Source organism: Ursus maritimus, unplaced genomic scaffold (genome assembly GCF_017311325.1).
Source record: "Ursus maritimus isolate PB19 unplaced genomic scaffold, ASM1731132v1 scaffold_32, whole genome shotgun sequence".
Classification (NCBI taxonomy): Eukaryota; Metazoa; Chordata; class Mammalia; order Carnivora; family Ursidae; genus Ursus; species Ursus maritimus.
This window is the reverse complement of record NW_024425786.1, coordinates 15,451,959-15,473,884: the sequence shown is the minus strand read 5'-3', so window position 1 is coordinate 15,473,884 and position 21,926 is coordinate 15,451,959. Positions and strand designations below refer to the sequence as shown.

General features: G+C 54.0%; 1 protein-coding gene across 3 annotated transcripts in view; it reads left to right on the top strand.

Annotated features, from left to right (window-relative positions):
- The window catches only part of ECE1 (endothelin converting enzyme 1), a 113,328-nt gene that overhangs the window by 75,957 nt on the left and 15,445 nt on the right, over positions 1-21,926 (top strand). For all 3 annotated transcript variants that reach the window (XM_040645907.1, XM_040645908.1, XM_040645906.1), the window contains 7 exons: positions 5,145-5,266; positions 6,976-7,122; positions 8,235-8,300; positions 9,372-9,563; positions 15,330-15,472; positions 16,703-16,817; positions 21,504-21,614. In XM_040645907.1, coding sequence (XP_040501841.1) covers positions 5,145-5,266; positions 6,976-7,122; positions 8,235-8,300; positions 9,372-9,563; positions 15,330-15,472; positions 16,703-16,817; positions 21,504-21,614 — 896 coding nt within the window. The remainder of the gene's footprint in view (positions 1-5,144; positions 5,267-6,975; positions 7,123-8,234; positions 8,301-9,371; positions 9,564-15,329; positions 15,473-16,702; positions 16,818-21,503; positions 21,615-21,926) is intronic.

The window sequence follows — 21,926 nt, the reverse complement described above, 5'->3', positions numbered from 1 at the left end:
GAGTCTTTAGGGTTTTTCTGTATATACCATCAGGTTCTCTGCAAATAGTGACAGTTTTACTTCTTCCTTTCCAATCCGGATGTCTTTTATTTCTTTTTCTTAACTAAGTGCTCTGACTACGACTCTTGGTGCTTTGTTGAGTAATACTGGGCATCCTAGTCTTTTCCTGATCTTAGAGGAAAAACTTTCACCATTGAGTATGATGTTAGCTGTGGGCTTGTCATATATGGCCTTTGCTGTGTTGAGATACATTCCCTCTATACCCACTTCGTTGAGAGTTTTTATCATGAATGGATGTTGAATTTTGTCAGGTGCTTTTTCTGCATCTATTGAGATGATCATATGATTTTTAGTCTTCATTGTTAATGTGGTACATTACATTGACGGACTTGTGAACATTGAACCATCCTTGCATCCCTGGAGTAAATCCCACCTCATCATAGTGTATGATCCTTTTAATGGTTTATTGAATTCTGTGTGCCAATATTTTCTTGAGGATTTTTGCATCTATGTTCATCAGGGACATTGGCCTATAATTTTCTTTTCTTGTGGTGTCTTTGGTTTCGGTATCAGGGTAATGCTGGCCTTATAAAAGGAGTTTGGAAGAATTCCCTCCTCTTCTGTCTTTTGGAAGAGTGAGAAAGATTGATATTAATTCTTTGTTGAATGTTTGGTAGAACTCACCAGTGAAGCTGTCTGGTCATAGACTTTTATTTCTCGAGAGGTTTTTGATGACCGATTCAGTCTCCTTTACTAGTCTGTTCAGATTTTCTATTTCATCATGATTTAGTCTTGGTAGGTGGTATATTTCTGGGAATTTATCCATTTCTTCTATGTTGTCCAAGAAGAATATAAGAATACAAAAGATAGGGGCGCCTGGGTGGCACAGCGGTTAAGCGTCTGCCTTCGGCTCAGGGCGTGATCCCGGCGTTATGGGATCGAGCTCCACATCAGGCTCCTCCACTATGAGCCTGCTTCTTCCTCTCCCACTCCCCCTGCTTGTGTTCCCTCTCTCGCTGGCTGTCTCTATCTCTGTCAAATAAATAAATAAAATCTTTAAAAAAAAAAGAATACAAAAGATAATGCTATATACCTGCTTATGTACTGTATGTACACATGAAAGGGTAAGATGTTTCTGCTCCCTAAGAGCTAATTGTCTCCCCCTTTGGGGGCAATATTTTCCCTGTTGAGAATGCATGATATAGGGCCTTATAGATAATTTAAGGAATTCGTATATTCCAGAGCATATTTGTTTCTTTTTTTTTTAAGATTTATTTATTTATTTTGGTGGGGGAAGGGAAGAGGGAGAGGGAGTCCCAAGCAGACTCTGTGCTGAGCGTGGAGCCTCATGTGGGGCTTGATCCCACAACACTGAGAACATGACCTGAGCGGAAACCAAGAGTCAGACGCCCAACCAACTGCGCCACCCAGGGGCCCCTCCAGAGCATATCTGAACTCAAAGTAGTTTAAGACACTAGCTCTGTAAACTCCACACCCAGGGTTCCGCTTCAGTGTCCAATAGACTTCTTCAGCTAAAAATGTCGAAAACTGAAGTGCTTATCCCTCTCCCCGTCCCTCGTCTTCCATGTCTCAGTTAGCAGCGACCCCTTGCTCCAGTCCAGGAAACTCAGCGGCATCTGTGACTCCTCTTTCTCTCACACTCCAGCTGCTTCTCCCTCCCTCTCTGCTGTCACCCCAGCCCCAGCCCACATCATCGCTCACCTTGTCTGGCGCAGTGGCCTCCCACCTGGCCATCTTGCTTCAGCCCTTGTACCCCCAGTGCCTGCCAGTCACAGGTGCCCTATGGGAGAAGACGAAGGAGAGGAGGTGGGAGGATGTGCGGGGGGTTGTCCCAGTGGGCTCCATGAACCAGAGAGAGGCAGGGGGAGCCATGGAGGAGCTTGACCTCCCAAAGCTCCTGCCCCAGCCAGTGTCCGTGTGGGAATACAGGGGGTGTGAACACCAGTTCCTGGTGAGGCCGACGCTCCTGTCCCTTCCTGCCCCACCTGCCTCATCTCCTGCCCGTGCCAGTCTCTGTCAGGCACTGACCTCGTCACCCTCTCGATGCCCAGAAATGGCCTCCCTCCTCATCAGAGGCCAATACTGGGCTCTGTTCTTCCAGCAAACACTGCCAAGGGCTGCCATGTGCCCTCCAGGTACAGGCGAAGAAACAGGGATGACTGGGACACAAACTAGTGGGTGGAGTGGTCCAAGCACAGCCCCCACGTCCATGCCACATGGAGCTCAGCTTTCAGCCCGGAGTTCAGGCAAGGGCTCCCTGGGCCTCCCCCTGCCATCCTTTCTCAGGCCCTCCGGACTTTGTCCTCAGAGCTCTCGCCCCAGATGCTTTGTGATCGTCTCACTGCTGTCTGTCTCGCCCACCAGGCTACAGGCCTCACGTGGACAGCCCTGAATCCATGTGGTGGCTGCATTCTCCCCCCAGCCCAGCAGCCACTGAACCACAGGAACTCAATAAACCTTTGTGGGAAAACAAGTAGATGTGAGGTCCAGGGTGTGCAGCTGAGAGGAAGGAAGTTTGAACTCATCAGGAGCGGCCTCTCAGCAAGGAGAGAGGGGGTGTGTGCTTGAAGGAGGCATTCAAGTGATAATGCCCGGGTTTCTTGGGGCAAGATGGATGCCTGGGACTCCCTCTAATGAGCACAGCCAGGCCGTTCCTCCTCCCGAGCCTTTCCGGCGGGGGGGGGGGGGGGGGGGGGGGGGAGATGCCAGAGCACACACAGCACACTCCCCCGCCCCTGGCATCTCAGGGTCATGGCCAGAGCTGCATGTGGATGCTGAGATGCTGCTTCCAGGCTGAGCCAAGCTTTCCCTTCTGAGAGCCTAGCTGCTGGGAGCCACTGTCAGAGAAACCGGGCTCCTGGGCGGGGGTGGGGTGGGGTGGAAACTCCCCCTTTGCTTTCCCTGCAGTTCTGCTTTCTGAATATGAGAAGCAGGGAGAAGTCCAGCTCTCCCCATTTTTGCCCTCCTCTCTGGGAACCCTCCTCTCTTGCTCTGGAGGGGCATGGGGGGCACACAGGTGTTTCCAGGCCTCAGCAGTATGGCAGCCTGTGGTCCCCAGGGCTGTGTGTGCCCTCCATAGCCCCTCGTCACTCAGGCCCCTGGACCTCTGTCTCTCTCGGGGTTCCTCTGTCTCTACATCTCTCTTCAGACTGGTCCAGGCCTTTAGGACTGTCACCCTGACTTCAGCAAGATGGGGGTGGATACTCTCTGCCCAGAGAAAACCATGATGCTGGTTATGGTAAGAATTGAGGGGAGGGCAGGTGGGCTCTTGGGACAAGGGCTGGGAAAGCTGAAGTGACCTCATGCCCTTTGCACCATGGGCCACACTGAACAGATGTGTTTTCTCCAGACATCATGCCCTTCTATGCTTCTCTTGTTTCCTCAAATTCCCCAACTCTCTCCAAACCCAGGGCCCTTTCCCCACATGTCTACCTGGTGAATAACTTTTTACCTTTAAAACAAGCAGCTTGGGGTGCCCGGCTGCCTCAGTCTGTGGAGCGACACCTGCTCTCCGTGTTGTGAGTTTGAGCCCCACATTGGACATAGAGCCTACTAAAAAAAATTTTTTTTAATTAAAAAATAAATGAAAGAACCGGCTCAGAGCTAGAGCCCCCCTGGCCCCACACTGGCCACCAAGGGTGTGACTTTTCTCTGGGTTCCACAGCCATTCGCATTAACCAAAGCACTTTCGTGTCTCCGGGTCATTTCTTTGCTTGACTGTGTTTGCCATCAGACTATGAGCTCCCAGGAGGCAGAGAGCGAGCGGGTCTTTTTCACGTCTGTAAAACTCCTAGCCCAGCCCAGTGCCTGGCACTTGGTCGGCGCTCCATGCTGGGGCCTTCTCGAAAGAGCATCTCAGGAGAGGCTCCGTGGAAAAGATGGCCCCTGGGAAAGGCCTTGAAGGTTGTAGGGTTTCGACAGCGCCCCAGACAGGAAGGGCCAGGGGGAGCTTTTCCTTTATGTCTGCTTGTTTGGTGTCTGTGTCCTCACACTAGAAAGGAAGCTCCATGGGGACAGGGACATTGTCTTTTGCGTCCCCGAAGTTTGCATAATACCTAGCACAGAGTAAGCACCTGATGTCTATTTAGTGGATGAATGGCTAAGGTTCTGCCAGAAGTCTTCATGGAGAAGGTGGGGTTTGGGGAGGGGGGTGGTCTTTGAAGGAAGCAAAGGAAGGAGTTTCTGGGTCCAGGAGAAGTGAATTTGAAATGAGGAAACGTGGCTGGAGCAGGGAGGGAGGAGGTCCCCAGGGAGGGAGCAAGGTGGACGGAATTGAAGGGGTCAGGGACCTTGGTGTGATCTGGAGCAGGGCTCTGAGACGAAGGCTTAGGCATAGGAGCCCCAGCACAGAGTAGGTCCTTCGTGACCTGAACAGGCACATAGTAGGTCCTTCATGACCTGAACAGCAGGAAGGGGTCGCCTTCGCTGGGCGCAAGCAGGACCCTGCCCTGCGCTGGTGCACGTGCAGGGGTGTGGCTCTCAGAGGGTGGCACCTGGGCCAGGACACCAAGGACAGGGAGAAGGGGATGACCAAAGTCTCCCAGGTGTCCTGGTGGAAGGCTGGAGATGCTGGCTGCTGAGTTAGGAAGAGAAATGGCAACAGCACTCTGAATCCACTGTAAGTCTGATGAACAAGGCTAGCGCCTCAGAGGAGGAAGGGCGAAGTAAACTAGTGCCTGAGGCCTTGGAAGCTTCCATTCAGCTCCCGTCTGTCACAAGAGAGGTCATCTGGGATCTGAGAACCAAGACAGGCCTCTGTCCCACACACCAGCCGGGGGCGTTTGGGCCACGCACTGGCCAGCAGGGCAAGCAGGCTGTCCTGTTGGGTGGCCCGAGCTGCCGACCAAAGGACATGTCTGCGAACCTGACTGGCAGGGACAGAAAAACATGGTATGCTCTTCCAATTGGCACTCTGCAAAAATTAGGAAGCACCTCAGTTTGCCAGGCTTTGCCCAGGGACCGTCATGAACCCGCTGTGGCTGAGGCCTTGCGGCTGTCCTGACAGGCAGAAGTCCTAGGTCTTTTTACAGCTGAGCACACTGAGGCTCCCAGAAGGACTCCCCCGGGGCCACCCACGGAGCAAATAGGGGCAGTTTGCAAACTGCTATCTCTTGTCGTTCCAGAAAACTCCACGGCCAGTGTGAGTGAGGCAGAAAGGAAGGCCCAAGTTTACTACCGTGCGTGTATGAACGAAACCAGGATCGAGGAGCTCAAGGCCAAGCCCCTGATGGAGCTGATTGAGAAGGTGGGTTCCTGGAGCCGGCCTTCCTGGCTCTCCTCTGGCCTGAGCCACCTGCCTGCCCCCTCTCAGGAACCACTGGGGCCCGGCTACCTCCCACCTGCAGCCTCCTCACCCAGCTGGACCGTAAAACCTGTCGAGGCTGAGTGTGTCTGAGTGTGTGTGTGCACGCACATACGTGTGCTCATTGCACACACACGTCTGCAGGTGGGAATCTCTGTCCTTGTGGAGGGCGTATGTGTCAGCATCGTTGTGGATGTCTGTCACGTGTGTGTGTCTGTGCATCTGTGTGTGGGATGGAGGCCATATTCCCAGAGAAAATCTTTCTCCATCTTGCTGCTTCCTTTTCCTCTGAGGGTGTGTCTGTGCGTGAGGAGGGGTATGTTCCAGAAGGACCAACAGAGAGTCTTGGATCAGAAGCAGAACCTCCCCCTGTGAGAAGGGCCCCACTTACCCCAGGCCTCCCCATCCTCCCGCAGGGGAGGAGTCGTTCTTGCCCAGCGTCTCCCAGTCAGCCTTGGATGGACCCTTGGGGCCTGCCTATGGCTAGTCAGGCTGCCGGGCATCCACAGAGGATGGCCATGGGTGTTTTCTGGCTGTCCCATGCTCCCTCAATGCCCCGCCTCGTAGCTTGGTTCCGGGAAGGCATCGCAGCAGGGTCGGGAGCTGTGGGCACCAGGGACTGGACAGCCCTCCCCTCTGGCACAAGCCCCACCTGCCAGTCTGTGCCAAGCCAGGGAGACTGAAGAGATGACAGAAATCCCAGCTCTGGGACGCCTGGCTGGCTCAGTTGGTAGAGCATGCGATTCTTTTTTTTTTTTTTTTTTAAGATTTTATTTATTTATTTGACAGAGAGAGAGAGACAGCCAGCGAGAGAGGGAACACAAGCAGGGGGAGTGGGAGAGGAAGAAGCAGGCTCATAGCGGAGGAGCCTGATGTGGGGCTCGATCCCAGAACGCCAGGATCACGCCCTGAGCCGAAGGCAGACGCTTAACGACTGAACCACCCAGGCGCCCCAGACCATGCGATTCTTGATCTTGGGGTCATGAGTTTGAGCCCCATGTTGGGCGTGGGCCTACTTGAAAAAAAAAAAAATTCCCAGCTCTGAGAGAAACTAGAGACCACTGCTTTGTCAACCTTTTATTTTTTTTTAATTTTTAAAAATATTTTGTTTATTTATTTGACAGAGAGCACAAGAGGGGGGAGGAGCAGAGGGAAAGGGAGACGCAGACTCCCCACTGAGCAGGGAGCCCGATGTGGTACTCGATGCCAGGACCCCGAGATCATGACCTGAGCCGAAGGCAGACTGAGCTTCACCGACTGAGCCACCCAGGCACCTTTTTATCAACCTTTTGAAAAAAATACGGAGCCTTTTTCTCCCATAAGCACAATGGAGTTTATGCTTTAATAGAATCAGAATCACGTGATTCGGAATTGGAAAAGTGACCGGGGCACGGGGAAGGCTCCCTCCCATCCCCGTCCCCAAGCGCAGCTGCCGCGTGGATTCGTGGCTTACTTGTTCAGGACGGGTTTGCTCCAGGTGGCGTCTCCTGTGTGCTGGCCAGAAACGCTGATGAAGACCATCCCTTTCATTTGCTCCTGGGAGGTCAGATGACCGCTCCAGGGCCACAGAGCCGGTCGGTGGCGGGAGCAGAATTCACGCACGGGTCTCCCTGCCACCTCATCACCTCCTGGTTCCCTCTCCCTCCCCACAGCTAGGGGGCTGGAACATCACAGGTCCCTGGGACAAAGAGAACTTCCAGGAAACTCTGCAGGTGGTCACTGCTCACTACCGCACCTCCCCCTTCTTCTCCGTCTACGTCAGTGCTGACTCCAAGAATTCCAACAGCAACGTGATCCAGGTGAGCCGGCCTGGAACCCAGGAAGAGGAATGTGCATGTTTTGAGTTTCACCTCATAACCTGTTTCGAGTTTTGCAGGTGCCAGAATAGGGGCAGACTTGCCCTGGGCGACAGGCTCCTGGTTTCTGAACCTGGGTTATTTCTGGAGGCTCTGAACCGTGAGATTTTTATAGGCGAGATGTCACGAAAGAGCAGGCTGCCATTTTCGGGTGGGGGATGGGGGGGTCACCGTGGCACAGATGAATCTCTGAGATTCTGATTGGTCACTGTGGGCCCCAAGAGTGATGTCAACTCCTGGAGACAGCTAAAGCCACCTTCTGGTCCCCCATCCTCAGCCCCCAGCCTTTGTGGCCCTGCTTGAAATGGCTCTTGAGTCCATCTCTTCCTGCCAGAGCCTGCCCTAGACTTTGTGTCGGCACACCCAGGGAAGGCCCTGACTGCCTACCCTCAGACGCAGAAGCAAGGAGCCCAGGCTGGGCTGAGGTTCCCACCCAGCTCTGTCTCTCCCTCATCGTGTGACTTCGGGCAAGTGCCTCAACCTGTCTGAGCTGCAATTTCCTTATCGATCAAACAAACTGTAGTAACACCTGCTCTAGGTACGTCCAGGTGTGGCCACAAGGCTCTGCTAATCAGGGATTGACCCTCCCCTACCTGCCAGACCCTCAGCACATCCTCTCCTGGCAATCTCTCCTTGAATCCTCATTCCAGCTCTGAGAGTGAGATTCTGTCTCCCCTATTTTCCAGAGTAAGAATTGGAGGGTTGGAAAGGTTCAGTAACTTGACGAAGGCTATGCAGGGTGGGAGTGGCTCTTAACCACTGTGCCATCTTGGGAAGTACTTCATGAGGTAGAAGCACTGTGCCAAGCCTAGGAGGGGCTTAGAGAAGAGGGAGGCTCTGGCCTTTCAGAAGGGCCCAGAATCCCTGTGTTTGGGCAGGTATGCAGCCAGACATCCCCTCCCTGGGTGGACGCACCCCAGAGGTGGCCTCCGCTACCAGCTCCTGCTCCTGCTGGGGCCCGGGCTGGTCCTGGGTTGCCGTGTGCCAGCTTCCCCACGGTGGACAGTGGACACCAGTGGCAGGAGCTCCCCTCTCACTCCTGCCTCCCTCTCCAGGTGGACCAGTCCGGCCTGGGCTTACCCTCAAGGGACTATTACCTGAACAAAACTGAAAATGAGAAGGTAAGTGTGCTTCCGAGGGAGTGGCTCCCAGCCACGCCCCACAGCGTTTTACCCCCTTGGTGTCCCCTCGGGGTCCACACCTGTGTGGGTCTTTGAAGCTGGGGTTGCACAGAGGGGTCACTTCCTGATGGGTGCTGGCAGTCCCTGGCAGGGGAGGGACTCCCCCTCCTCAGGCTGGCTGTTTTACATTCGTGGGCACAAGAGGCAGGGGACAGGTGTCCTTTGTCCCCACTGTGGAGCAAGACAGCAGTAATGGCCGCTGTCATTTATGGGTGCTAGGCCTCTTGTATACTCCCCTCTGGCCCTCCCAGTAACCCTTCAGGTACAGAACATCTCTGAACTTCCTTCACCGCGTTGGCCACGTGGGTATTATTTTTACCTTGCCTTTTACAGAGGAGAGAGCAAGGCTCAGAGATGCTAAGTGACCCACTCAAGGTCCCGCAGTGGTGAGGCTGAGAGTCACATTCAGACCCGCTAACCCCGAAACCCATGCCTCTCGTGACGTCCTGGGGAAACCTCGCCTGAGATTCATCATCTCTCCCCGCATTATCCTCCCCCTCGTACTGAGCAGGCACCTGCTGAGTGCCCGATGCTGGGGGGCTAGTGGTGCCTAAGAGGGGCACGGTCCCCGCCCCACGGGGCTTGGAGTCTAGCAGGGGAGGCGGACATTGATCAGCCACCCAGTTAGAGGCATAGTGACAAATTGCGATAGCTCGAGGGTGAGCTGAGAAAGTTGGACACGGGAACCTAATTTAGACCTGCGGACACAGGAGAGAAGTGCAGCTCAGAAAAAATGTGTTGTAAGAACTGAAGGATGGTCTGTTGGTAACTTTCACGTGCCGAGCGTCCGAGAGGGGGTGTGGGCCGGCACTGCAGGGACCCATGGCCCGGGGACCTGTGGGCTTTGTCTTGAGTGCCGTGGGCAGCCAGCGAAGCGGTTCAGAGCCAGAACCATCTCTGCAGCGGGTGGGCAGTGGTTTCCCTCGCTGGGCTGGCCCCGCCCCGCCCGCCACCCTTGTCCCCTGGGCCGTGGGTGGCAGCAGTGACATAACGCGGGTGCCGGGCCCACAGGTGCTGACGGGATACCTGAACTACATGGTCCAGCTGGGCAAGCTGCTGGGTGGAGGGGACGAGGACGCCATCCGGCCCCAGATGCAGCAGATCCTGGACTTCGAGACGGCGCTGGCCAACATCACCATCCCCCAGGAGAAGCGCCGGGACGAGGAGCTCATCTACCACAAAGTGACCGCTGCCGAACTGCAGGTAACGGGAGCCGGGGCCAGGCCCAGGGCTTCAGAACTTAGGGTGCTGGGCAGGGGTTTTTGTACCCACTTCATCAGATCCTCAGAACAACCCCGTGAAGCAGGGATGGTAGTTACCCCAGTTCGCAGATGGGAAAACTGAGGCTCAGAGAGATTCAGTTACCTGCTGGAGGTCACACAGCTTTTCTGTAACAGCATTTACCTGGGGAGGCTCTAGGGTCATGATGATAATTGCTCACACTGATTGGGCATTTCCGGTCTCGAGCCCCAGTCACATCAAATCTGGTGTACAGCAAACGATAGACGTGAGGGGTGGTGGGTTCTGTGGTCGCCTCTCCCTTTTCCAAGCCAGGAGGTTGAGTGACATGTTGAAGGCCCTGAGGCCCCCAGAGTATCAGGGGAGCTGGACGTTGGGCTCAGACCTGGCTCATGGGATCTCTGCTCTTGACCATGACCCCTGGCAACCTCCTAGAGGAGTAATGGGGTTACTTCCTCCCTGTCACTGAGTGTAACCCAACTGCGAAGCCCGTGGCCCCTCTGCCAAAGGCTGCCCCCTGGTGGCTCCTTGTGACTTGCAGGTGGTGAGTTGAGGTGATTGCCTGCCGGCTCCATCTTTCCAGTTCATGGTGTGTTGGTGTCTGGTCTTATCCAGGTCCCCAGCGTCACAGAGGAATCAGCAGAGTGGCCTTGGCCAGTCTTCCTGTTTCCTGCCATTGCCTAGGAATGCTTGGGGAGGCCTGCTTCCCCACTGAGGAAGATGGCTAGGCCACTTGTGTCCCACTCGAGCTGGGGTTCCACCAATGCGTCTCCCCCTCCTGCTGTACCTTGACTAGCCAGGTCCTGCCCATCCATATGAGTTGGCTCATTTCCTCTCCTTTCAGGAAGAACACCTAGGTCCCTCCCTCTGACAGGTATATATGGGGCCATCCTTGGGGCCTCTCTCTGGAGGTACTTCCAGGCTAGGGAGGCACACCAATGAGGAGACAATCCCAGACCCATTGCTGAGTGCTTTGGGAAAAGGAGGAGGATCCTAGGACAGGGAGAGGGCGAAGTCAGGGAACGGGGCTCTGAGGAGTGGGTAAACGGTCTCCAGGCTGGCCGGCTGTCCCAGGTAGAGCTGCAGCCCAGGCAAAGCCAGGGCTGAGGATAAGAGGGCCACTCCTGGGTGCCAGCTGCCCGTTAGGTCCCCAGAGAAGTTGGCATTGGGGTGAGCGGGGCTGTGTGGTTGTTACGGAGATCAGCAGACTGTTGACTACCATCTGGCCCTGTTTTTCCGCTCTGAGGCCCAGAGGTCGGAGGAGATGCTGTTTGTGCAATGCAGTTCGGTTTGCTCCAGCTGCCGGCTTCTCAACCTACAGAGGGCCCCAGCAGCCTCCCAGCCCTCACAGCAGCCGTGATGCCGGCTGACTACCCCGAGCATGGCAGAGAAGACACGGCAGCCCTGAGCACATCCGCCCAGCCTGGCTTCCAGCTTCTACCCCTGGGCACCCTGTCAGATTGCTTTTCTCTTTCCTCCTCCCTCCCTGCTGCAGAGCGGCCAGGGTGGGGAGGACGTTAGCAGAGGGACGAGCCCTGGGCTTGGGGTCAGAAGACTGCTCTGGCCCAGCCCACGATGTGCCAGGTGACCCTGGGCAAGTCACACAACCCCCCTCTTCACACCTCGATTTCCTTCCTTGTAAAATGGGGCTTTGCTGGCTCCTTCGCACCTGCTGTGTTCCAGAATGCAGAGACAAATGGGCAGCCCCTGTCCCCATAAGGGCAGTGGCTCTTTACTCTGGCCGCAGAGTTCTTTGAGAACAAGTTGAAAACTGTGGAGTGTCTCCCAGAGGAAGTGGGCATATGTAGATATAAAAAAAATATCTAACATTTCAAGATTAAGTCCTGGATCCCTGAAGCCTAGTATCCTCAAAAGGTATCTTTACCTGGGATTTCATTTTGTAAACGGACACGCACAATTCAAATGTATTATAGGAATCACTGTTAGTATGATTCCTTTGTTGTTGGTGATGCCAGCCCACGTCTCCAGCACTCAACCTATTTGATTCCTTCCAGCCTTGGACAGAGACTATCCTGCTGTTCCCTGGTCTCTGGAAATTTGGTTCTCTTCCTATACCCCAGGCAACTCTGGGAAAGGTGCCCAGCCTTCACAGTATGGCTCTAGGCTAGCCCCACCAGAATACAGAGTGGTTCGAGGCTGGCCTCCAGCAGAGTCTGAATTCAGAGCCATGAATCAAACATCCTTCTGCTGCTTCTCTGGGGGGCCTGAGGTCCTTCTCATTCCTCTCTAGGACCTTCCACACCAAAAGTTGTTTGGGAATGAGCCCTATTCTCTGCTCTAAATTCTCCAGCTGAGATAAAGTCTGATAGCATCTTTCTTTTCTCTTATTTGCAAGCCTACTTGAGCTGGTTGGTTGGTGACCAGCAGGACCCTTTGGCTGCAGGTCTGGAAAATAGAGCTGACTGGTGTGCCCCGAAGGATTTGAGTCAGAAGTGGAATGTCCTGGTCCGTTAAAACAGCCGTCTCCATGGAGACAGATCGAGGCACACATGTCTAAGTTAGGCATTCACTAAAGCAAGATCGAAAATGTGAAAATTTTATTATTCAACATGCACCTTATCTGGGGTTGTGGGAATTTACCTGCACAGAACACCTGCTATCCCTAAAGAAACAGGCTTATGTTAAATACACAGGGATTTATCTCCACCTGATGGTTGTGCCCTGATTAGAGTGTTCCAGTCGCCTACAGTTTGTGAAGCTCTCGTTAATTGTATAAACAGTGACATTTTGTAAACTTGGTGAATTTCCCAGGCGTCTTTGCCAGCAGGTCATAGAGGCGCGTGTCTCTCAGGGCCGAGCCCTATTTGACCATCTCATCTGGACACTCCCAGGTTCGCAGCCACAGAAATGTTATGGAGAAGCCCCAGAGGTTGATCTGCCTGGGGGGCTCCTGCCAGGAAGAGAGAGCAAATGGACAGGCGAGGGAGAGAGGCCACTCGGGTTTGATGAGCAGACCATCCCCACGAGGTCCAGAGCAGCTGACCATGGGGGGTGGGGGCTGGAGAATTATTGTCTCCGTTTCAGAGAAAGGCTCCAGAATGACTCGAGTTCCCAGAACTGGTTCACGGTGCGGACTCTGAGCCATGTCTTCTCGCTCCGAGTCTCGCTCGGGTCATCTTGCTGTCGGGCCGGCCGGGATGTGCTGGAGCCCACTGGGCTCAGCTCTGCCCAACCTCATGGGTAGTTTGCAGTGGGTCGTGGTGCGAATATGAACCCCCCCTTTGCCATCCATAAAGTGGGAGCTGCCCTCCTCTGTCCTCTGAGGTCCTTGCTCCCCCGCAGCTGAGCTGCCCTTTGAAACCGGAGAGACGAGTGAGCTCGGATATTAGACACGCACAGTCACTGGTTAGCTATGGGACCCCAGGAAGATTGCCTTAGCTCATCCGCAGAGTCCGCGTCTGTTAGGTGGAGGGTTTTATGACTGCTCTCTCACTGAAGGCGTCGTAGGGATTGACCAGCAGGTTATAGAGTCACCTGATGTTATGGTTTGATTTCATATTATTGATTGATCTTACCATCCAAAGGCCATGTGTAACACGTCTCTCACTTTCTTTGTCTTTCGTTTTGCCCTTTTTCAAGGGAACAGAGAACAGACTTCGAAATCATTCAAGCCCAGACCCAGTCTTGGGAGGCCTTGAGAATGAGGACAGTAGCTAATACCGATTGAGGAGTGGTTGTTGCGTACCAGATACCATTCCAAGGGACTGGCACGTAGAAGCACCTTTGCTGTATCACACAGTCTGTGTAGTCCTGGGAACACTGCATTCTAGAGAACCACAGGACGAAAAATTAACTAAAAATAACAAGACATATGGGAAAAGCAGGACTTAGAGCGTTCCAGTTGCCTGCAGTTTATGAAGCTCTCGTTACTTGTATAAACGATTACAGTTAGATTCAAAAGTTGGGCAACTTTAAGGACATGACGCTCAGCGAAATAAGCCATTCACAAAAAGACAGACGCTGTATGGTTCCATTTACATGAAGTAGCTAGAGCAGTCAGATTCACAGAGACAAAGGAGAATAATGCTCCTGGGGGCTCAGGGGACGGAGCTGGAGGGATGATTGTTTAACAGGTGTAAGTTTCCGTTTTGCAAGATGGAATCTGGAGACGGATGGTGGTGATGGTTGCACAAGAGCGTAAACGTACTTGAGGCCACTGGACTGGGCACTTAAAAATGGTTAAGAGGGCACATTGTCTGTGTGTGTGCCTCGCCACAATTAAACCCAAAAGTTGTGCAAGTTTGTAATCAGAGCAATAATGGAACCTGGAGAGAGCTCAGTGTGAGTGGAGGCTGCCCGGTGGGAAGTGGAAAGGCTGGCTGTGGACACGGAGACTCTGCAGATGATGAGCCCTGGGCAGTGGGGCCGCCATCAGCTGGGCCGAGAGCAAGCTAAGCTGTTCGAAGCTGCGAGTTACTCCAAGCCGGCCAGTGCCTCTTTGGGGGGCGAGCTCCGTGGCAGGCACTCGTTTTAAATTATCTTAAAGTAGAGCTGACTAGGGGCGTCTGGGTAGCTCAGTCAGTTAAACATCCAACTTTCGATTTCAGCTCAGGTCAGGATCTCAGAGTCGTGAGATCGAGCCCCACATCGGGCTTCACACTCAGTGCTGGGTCTGCTTAGGATTCTCTCTCTGCCAATCTCTCTCTCCCCCTCCCCCCCAATAAATAAATAAATGAAATCTTATTTTTTAAAATGGAGCTGACCAGGAAAAGCTTTTCCTTTCTTTTTCTTTTCTTTTTTTTAAAGATTTTTATTTATTTATTTGACAGAGAGAGAGACAGCCAGCGAGAAAGAGAACACAAGCAGGGGGAGTGGGAGTGGAAGAAGCAGACTCCCAGCAGAGGAGCCTGATGTGGGGCTCGATCCCAGGACTCCAGGATCATGCCCTGAGCTGAAGGCAGACACTTAACGACTGAGCCACCCAGGCGTCCCAAGGCTTTTCCTTTCTTGCTGAGGGTTGTCCTTCTGAGCTTGCTTGTTCAGATCCTGCGCCTGAGAAAAATCACCTGGAGACCAAAGCATTGACACCTTACACGGCTGTCAGTCTGGAATTTACCAGTCCTGTAGACCAAATCACATAGAAGCGGATTGGTATTACAGAAGCCCATGCTGAGTAGAACAGACAGCATTAACCCTTTTAATCCTTATGCCAAGCCTACGAGGCGAGTTCTATTACGAGGAGACCACTTTTCAGATGAGACCCTGAGGCACAGAGAGGTTCATCCACTTACTCAAGGTTACACAGCTAGTAAGTAAGAGCGCTGGAATATGAACCCAGGCAGTTTGGCTCCGATGCTCCGCGGTTTTCCATTATAGGCCTGTCTGGACTCAGTCTCTTCATCCATAAAGTGGGAACAATGGTACCGACCACACAGGCCTGTCCTGAGGTCCAACTGAGAGAAGACGTGGGAGTTGTTTGCAGTGGCGCCTGGCGCGGGAGGGGTGACGAACGGCAGCTGCTGCTGCTGCTGTCCCCGTGTCCCCTGTGTCCCAGCCCAGCTCCGTTGCAAGGTGAAGTTGGTGTTTGGCTCCTTAGGTTCTGTCTGCAGCATCCCTGACGGAAGCCAGGAGCCTCAGTCCTCAGTGTGGTCTCTGCCCAGGGCTCCGTCGGCGCCCAGCTCTTCGGAGGCACGATGAGAAGAGCGCCCGGAACCCTGGGCACAGAGGAGCAGCAGCCCAGCTGGAGTGACCCTGTCTCTTCCCTTCCAGGCCTTGGCACCCGCCATCAACTGGCTGCCCTTTCTCAATACCATCTTCTACCCCGTGGAGATCAACGAGTCCGAGCCCATTGTGGTCTACGACAAGGAGTACCTGGGGCATGTCTCCACCCTCATCAACAACACGGACAAGTGGTAAGGGACGGCCAGTGGCCTGGCACCCGCCCCTCGCAGCCAGCCCGTGGGGTCCCACACTGCCCTGCTCTTCTCAGGCCAGACGGGCGGGGGCAGGAGGGACAGACTGACTCAGGAGAGTGGGCCCTGGGGAGAGGCAGCCGGTTCAGATCCCAGCCCTTCCACCCACCAGCTCTGTAGCCTTGGTCAAGTCTCGCCCTTTCTTGGGTTTGGGCTCCCGTCATAAACTGGGAATGGAAATAGCGCCTATCCTGTGCAGATGTGAGAACCGAGTAAGGGAATGACATGGAATGGGGCTCCATGTTCGCTGATATTTGTAGGTAGTATTTAAGATTTTTAAAATAATTTTAAATATTTGTTGTGGGGGTTTTCGAAAAGTACAGAAAAAATAGAAAAAAAATTAGTATTTCCCGGACACTACTGTTGATTCTGTGGGGTGTGTATGTGTGTGTTTGTAAAGAAGAGAAAGTGGGGGGGGGGAGGCAGGGAGATGAATTTTCTAATACGTGGTCCCTTTTTTCCCCATCCTTGTGACCACATGGGTAATCTGCTTTTCCCTGACCTTCATCAAAACCATTTCCCCCATGTTGTCCCGCATTCCCTGTGGACCTCCTTCTGCGTGGCTGTGCACCCTTCCATCAAGTATTAAGTATGATTACTGACTCGCCCCTTCCCCTACTGCCACACATTTAGGTTGGTTCCAGTTCGAGGCTAGGTGTTCACTGTAGGGTGACTTCTTTGCAAAGGTGACAGTAGCCACAGATGATTCTCTGTGCCCTGAGGGAAGGGGCAGTGAACTCTCTTTCATGGAGACCTTGGCGGGGTGGCCAGAGCTCCCTTTCCTGCCCCTCCTATTCTGAGGCCCCCTCTCCCATCTCTGGCCTTTTGGCTGGGACATCTCCCTGCTCCAGCCCAGTAGCACGCACCATCCAGGGGGAGTCTCCATGCTGCTGCTCCACAGCTCCCAGACAAAAGGCAGCTATGTGACAAACACGAGTCACTGCACTAGACATCAAGGGGTGTTCGAAGAGGACCCAGGCTCTGCCTTGAAGAGCTGACATTCCGTGTGCTTAGTAAGCAGTAACCCGCCAAACTGGGGTAGGTGATGGGGGGAAAGAGCCTGCCATTCAAAGGCCAGGTTCTAGCGCCCCCTAAAGGTCAGTGGGGGGAAGTGCTGTGATGCTCCCAGCTCTGGGCCCTTCTGAGCGGTCTGATCTCCTCTCGCCCCAGCCTGCTAAACAACTACATGATCTGGAACCTGGTGCGGAAGACAAGCTCCTTCCTTGATCAGCGCTTTCAGGATGCCGACGAGAAGTTCATGGAAGTCATGTACGGGACCAAGAAGGTGAGCCTGTTACTGTGCGTTCTCATTCACCTGCTGAGCGCCTACCGTGTGCCAGGCCCTGGGTTGGAGGCTCTTGCAACCTCCGTGTCCCCCAGAGCCGTGGAACTTGTGAGGGAGGTAAAGGGTAGGCAGAGAATGGAGAAGGCCTCTGAAGGGATCTACTCGGATGTCCCTGAGCACACAGGACTGGATCTAAGCTACTTGGGGGTGGACAGAAGCTTCCAGAAGGAGATGATTACACTGGGTCTTCATGGATAAAGAGGAGTCTTAGAGGGGCACCTGGCTGGCTCAGTCGGAAGAGCATGCGATCTCAAGGTCATGAGTTTGAGCCCCAAGTTGGGTGTAGAGATTACTTAAATTAAAAAAAAATAAAAAAAAAAAGAGGAATCTTAGAGATTTAGCTTCTTTACAGCAAAAAGTGGCTTCTGTTCTCTCTGTTCCAACCCCTTCTCAATGATGTTGATAACGAACACTTTCCTGTAACTCATGTGGTCTTCATATCCCCGTGTGGTGGCTGTGATCATCATCCCTATTTTATACAGGGGACCCCCAGTAATACTGCCCCTTCCCCATAAACACAGAACACTTGGTGTGGCCCCTGGTCGATGGTAAGATGGTGCAAGTGTTCACTGCTGTTACCCTCCTAGGCCCCAGACCAGGTGGTCTGCACCCTCCTTCAGATGCCCCCATGATGACCCTGGCAGTCCGTTCTTTCAGAGGTCCCAGGGCTCCAGGACCCTCCCTCCCTCCCTCAGGACCCCCCCCCCCCATATCGGAAACTCCCTGGCCACTTCCACTCTTTCTCCAAGGAGATGGCTGTCCCCCTCTCATTCCTGCAGCCAACAAACAGGACAGGGGTCCTGTGTGTGAACATGGAGACAAGAGAGGGGGGTCTGTGCCCCAAGGGCCCACGTCCACTGCAAGAGGTCCGCATATGTGCTGATGGGACACACCAAGTCAGGGCCCCAGGGAGGTGCCCCAGCTACAGAGCAGTAGGGGCTGGGGAGCCAAGCCCACCCAGCACACCCTACCTCACCCAGGATGGCAGCTAGCCAGACCCCGGGGGACAGGCAGAGCTGGCTTTAGCTTGACCCTGCCCCCGTGGCCCTTCGCAGAGTCTAGTGGAGTGGTCAGAGCCAGGTAAGGGCTGGCAGAGAATGACAGGATGTGGGTTCCTGCCTCCAGTCCCAGAGCTCATCCTGGGAAGAGTTCTCCTTTTCTGTCCCATCCCCATGTACACCCACCTGTGGCAGGAAGGGGACTGAGGGAGAGGGTGGCTGGGAATAAGACAGGCTTCTGAGGGCACCACGGGGCCTCAGCCACGACAGCCGCCTGGCCCTGTGGAGAAGGACCAGGGGAAGACCAGCTTTCCTGCTCCACCTGCACCTGCCTTGGGCCGACCTGGGTGAGCCCTGGGTTACAGATGTGACAAGGCACGGACTCTGTCCCCTGGAGCATGTGGCCTCCCAAGGGGACTTTATATAGGAGGCGTCTGACCAGGACCCAGGATGATAGTTACAGAGACACCTGTGTGTGGAGCGTGCACCTGCGTCACTGTTTTCCTGCCAGGGTGCAGAGCAGCAAACAAGCTGCTGGCAGTGAGGGCTGCCCAGGTCACCCAGCAAGGAGGCAGCCAAGCTCAAATTCAAACCCAGCTCTGGCTGACCATGGCTTTTTGACACTTTCAGCCACTCACTAATGATGATGATGGTGATGATGACGACGGTGATAAAAGATATTATTATTAGATGTTTGCCTTTTATAGGCAGTATGTCACCAAGTTCCTATAACAGCTCTGTGTTAGGAGCTATTATCATCATCCCATTTTATAGATGAAGAAACTGAGGCTCTGTGAAGTTAAGGGACTTGTTCAAAGTCACACAGCTCGTAAGTGGGGAGTGTGTTCTCAATCCCAGCACATGTGAGTCCACAGCGCACACATGAGCCCTACCCCCACTCAGCCTCTGCTCTGCAGGAGCCAGAAGTTAAAATTGAGCTTCCTGGTGGTTGCAGGGGGGCCAGGGGCAGGGAGGGGGCATGGGGAGCTGTTTAATGGGTATGAAAGTTCACATTTGTAAGATGAAAGGTTCTGGAGATTGGTTGCACTGCAGCGCGAACATGCCTAACACCACTGACCCATACACTTCAAACAGTTAGAATGGTAACCTGCTGCGTATTTTCCTATGGTACATGGATAGATGGATAGACAGATAGACAGATAGATAGATTCCTATGGTAGATAGAGTCCTATGATAGATTCCTATGATAGATAGATTCCTATGATAGATTCTTATGATAGATAGATTCCTGTGATAGATAGATAGATAGATTCCTATGATAGATGGATTCCTATGATAGATAGATTCCTATCATAGATTCTTATGATAGATAGATAGATAGATAGATAGATTCCTATGGTAGATGGATTCCTATGATAGATAGATTCCTATGATAGATAGATAGATAGATAGATAGATAGATAGATAGATAGATAGAGCGAGCTTCTCTGGGGCAGGCTCAGAGAGCGGGGTGCTGCTCTAACCAGTGGGAGGCTAAGAGCTGGCAGGGAGGCCTTGGCAGAAGCAAGGGCAATTGGGAGGCCCTAGAGGTGGGAGGCTATGGGCCAGGGTCCCTGTGTGCCCCGTGCGTGGTATAAGGAAACAGCACGGAACTTTGGGTCAGAAGATCTGTGTTTGCAATGCTTCTTCTAACCACACAGCCTTGGGCAAATCACTTCATTGGAGCAGAGGGCTCTGTCTTCCCAAATGTGAAAAGGTGTAACTAATCCCTGGCCTGCTGCCCAGGGTTTGTCTGGGATTACACAAAGGGATCCCCGAAAGTCTGTCCCAAAGGCTAACGCCCTCCATGCCACGTTCTTTACCTGCAGACAGGAGCACAGGGGGTACCTGCTTCATGGGGTTATTATGAAGATTAGATGGGTTAGGTCCCGCATCCAGTGAACACCCAGCAAGCATGAACTACTGTTGCTGCCACCATTGCCATTATTATGCACCAGGTGCTCCTGGGTGTTTCGATTGAGCCCCTCGAGGGCGAGGCCCAGGGCCAATTTGTCTCAAGGTTCAAAGCACCTAGCATAGCCTGGGTACAGAGGAACTCTCCAGAAGGCGCTGGGCATATGAATGAATGAATGAACGAACGAACGAACGAATGAACGAGTGGGCTTATGCAAAAGCTCTCCTGAGATGTCAGTAAGACTCAGTTCCTGACTCAGCCATCAGGGCCTGGGGCCTCCAAGGAGCCTGTGCGTTGGAGGTCACCCGGTCCTGACCTCCTTCATGGGCAGCCTCAGCCAGATACCGGCGGGTTGTGGGGAGGGGAGGGTGTCTAAATGGATACCTGGGTGGGAAAGCTTAAAAGAACTTGGGCCACTAAACTCGGGGAAGGCTGAGATGCCCCTTACTTCCTTCCCTTCTTCTTTCATGGAAGAAATTTCTTCAGCTAAGGTGTAATTTACATGCCGTAAAACGGGCAGTGTACGCTAAGTACACGGTTCAGTGGACAAAGGAAGTCGTCCACAGAACCAGAGCCCCACTCAGGATAGAGACACCCCTGTCGCCCGTTCATCCAGCGTCCCAGCAGCCGCCGGTTCCCTGAAGCCCGTTTCCCGACGGCCCCCAGGGTGGGTGTGGCAGGGCGTGGGCGGGTCGCACATCACCCGCACTTGTGCCTCTGGCTTCTCAGCTAATGGCTGTGAAATTCAACCATGTTGTGTCTATCAGTAGTTCACGCCTTCTCGTTGCCAAGTAACGTGCTGTTGTGTAAAAATACCACATTTTGTTTATCCAGCCGCCTGTTGGTGGGCATTTGGTTGTTTTCAGTTGGAAAACTGTTGGGAAGAGGCCGCCCTGAGCCTCGTGGTTTTTACCACCTGTTCTTCAGGGTCAGGAGGCCCCATGAGGGATTTAGGGATTTCCGGGAGCAGGGCCAGCCCTGGTGGTCACGGAGGGCTGCCAGGGCAGGGGGGCCAGTGGGGCCAGAACCCGCGTGGGTGCGCTTCCCAGAGCCCAGCCCCATGAGGCTGCAGCCCGCGGGGCACCCGCTTCCAGTCCGCAGAGGTGTCCGGCGGGCTTGTGGGCAAGACCGCGCCATCCACACCCTGCCGCGTAGCCGTGCCAGCCCTTCCTCTAGGAGGCTTTCCATGGGGTCAGGTCCTGGCCTTCTGGAAGGTTTTCCTGTTGCACGAGGGTACACAAGGTAACTCTCAAGTCTTTGCCGCCAAGATTCTCTGCCTCCCCCAGGGGGCAGGGCAAGGTAGGGGTGGGGGCGTGGGGTGTGCGGTCAGGTATGTCAGAGCCCCGTCGCTGTCACACACCCCGCTCGCCAGCAGAGCCTGGACCAGTGACTTCCCCTTGTTCAGTCTGTCTCTGTCCTCGTCTGGCAAGGCCCACAGCCCCGCCTTCCAGGTTCACTTCGATGGCTCGGGGAGATACCATCCGTGACGTGCAGCTGAGAGCCTGGCGTTCAGGAAATAGTAGATGGTGGCGATGAGCGATATTCCGTGGTCTCTTGGGCCAGTGCCTAAAATAACTTCCACTGCGTCAGAAAAGTCTCCCTGAGGTTCTGGAAGGAAGCACAGGCCCCAGCTGTTGCTGCTTCCTCCCAGACTGACAGGGGTTGGGAAGAAGAAGGATGGAGCCCAGTAGCCCCTCTCCCTTGTGTTTCCAGACCTGTCTTCCTCGATGGAAGTTCTGCGTGAGCGACACAGAAAACAACTTGGGCTTCGCCCTGGGCCCCATGTTTGTCAAAGCGACCTTTGCCGAGGACAGCAAGAGCATAGTGAGTACCTCCCCCTGCACACGGGCTGTGACGGCGCACCTGCACTAGCCCCTCGTGAACTTGGCCGCCTACACTCCGGTCTGCTCTTGACCTTTCCTACTCCAGGCCCCGGCTCCAGCCTGCACTCAAAGGTCCTGCTTTCTAAAGCCCTGAATGCTGTGAGGCCATTCCAGCCATCTCCACCCCCACCCCCAGGGGGAACGAAGGGCCCGGTGACATCTGTTGGCAGAGCAGCTCTGGCCTAACGGGTGACATCTTTCTTACCCCATGGGGTAACCCCATGTTCTGGATGGGCAGAGGAACATCTTGGAG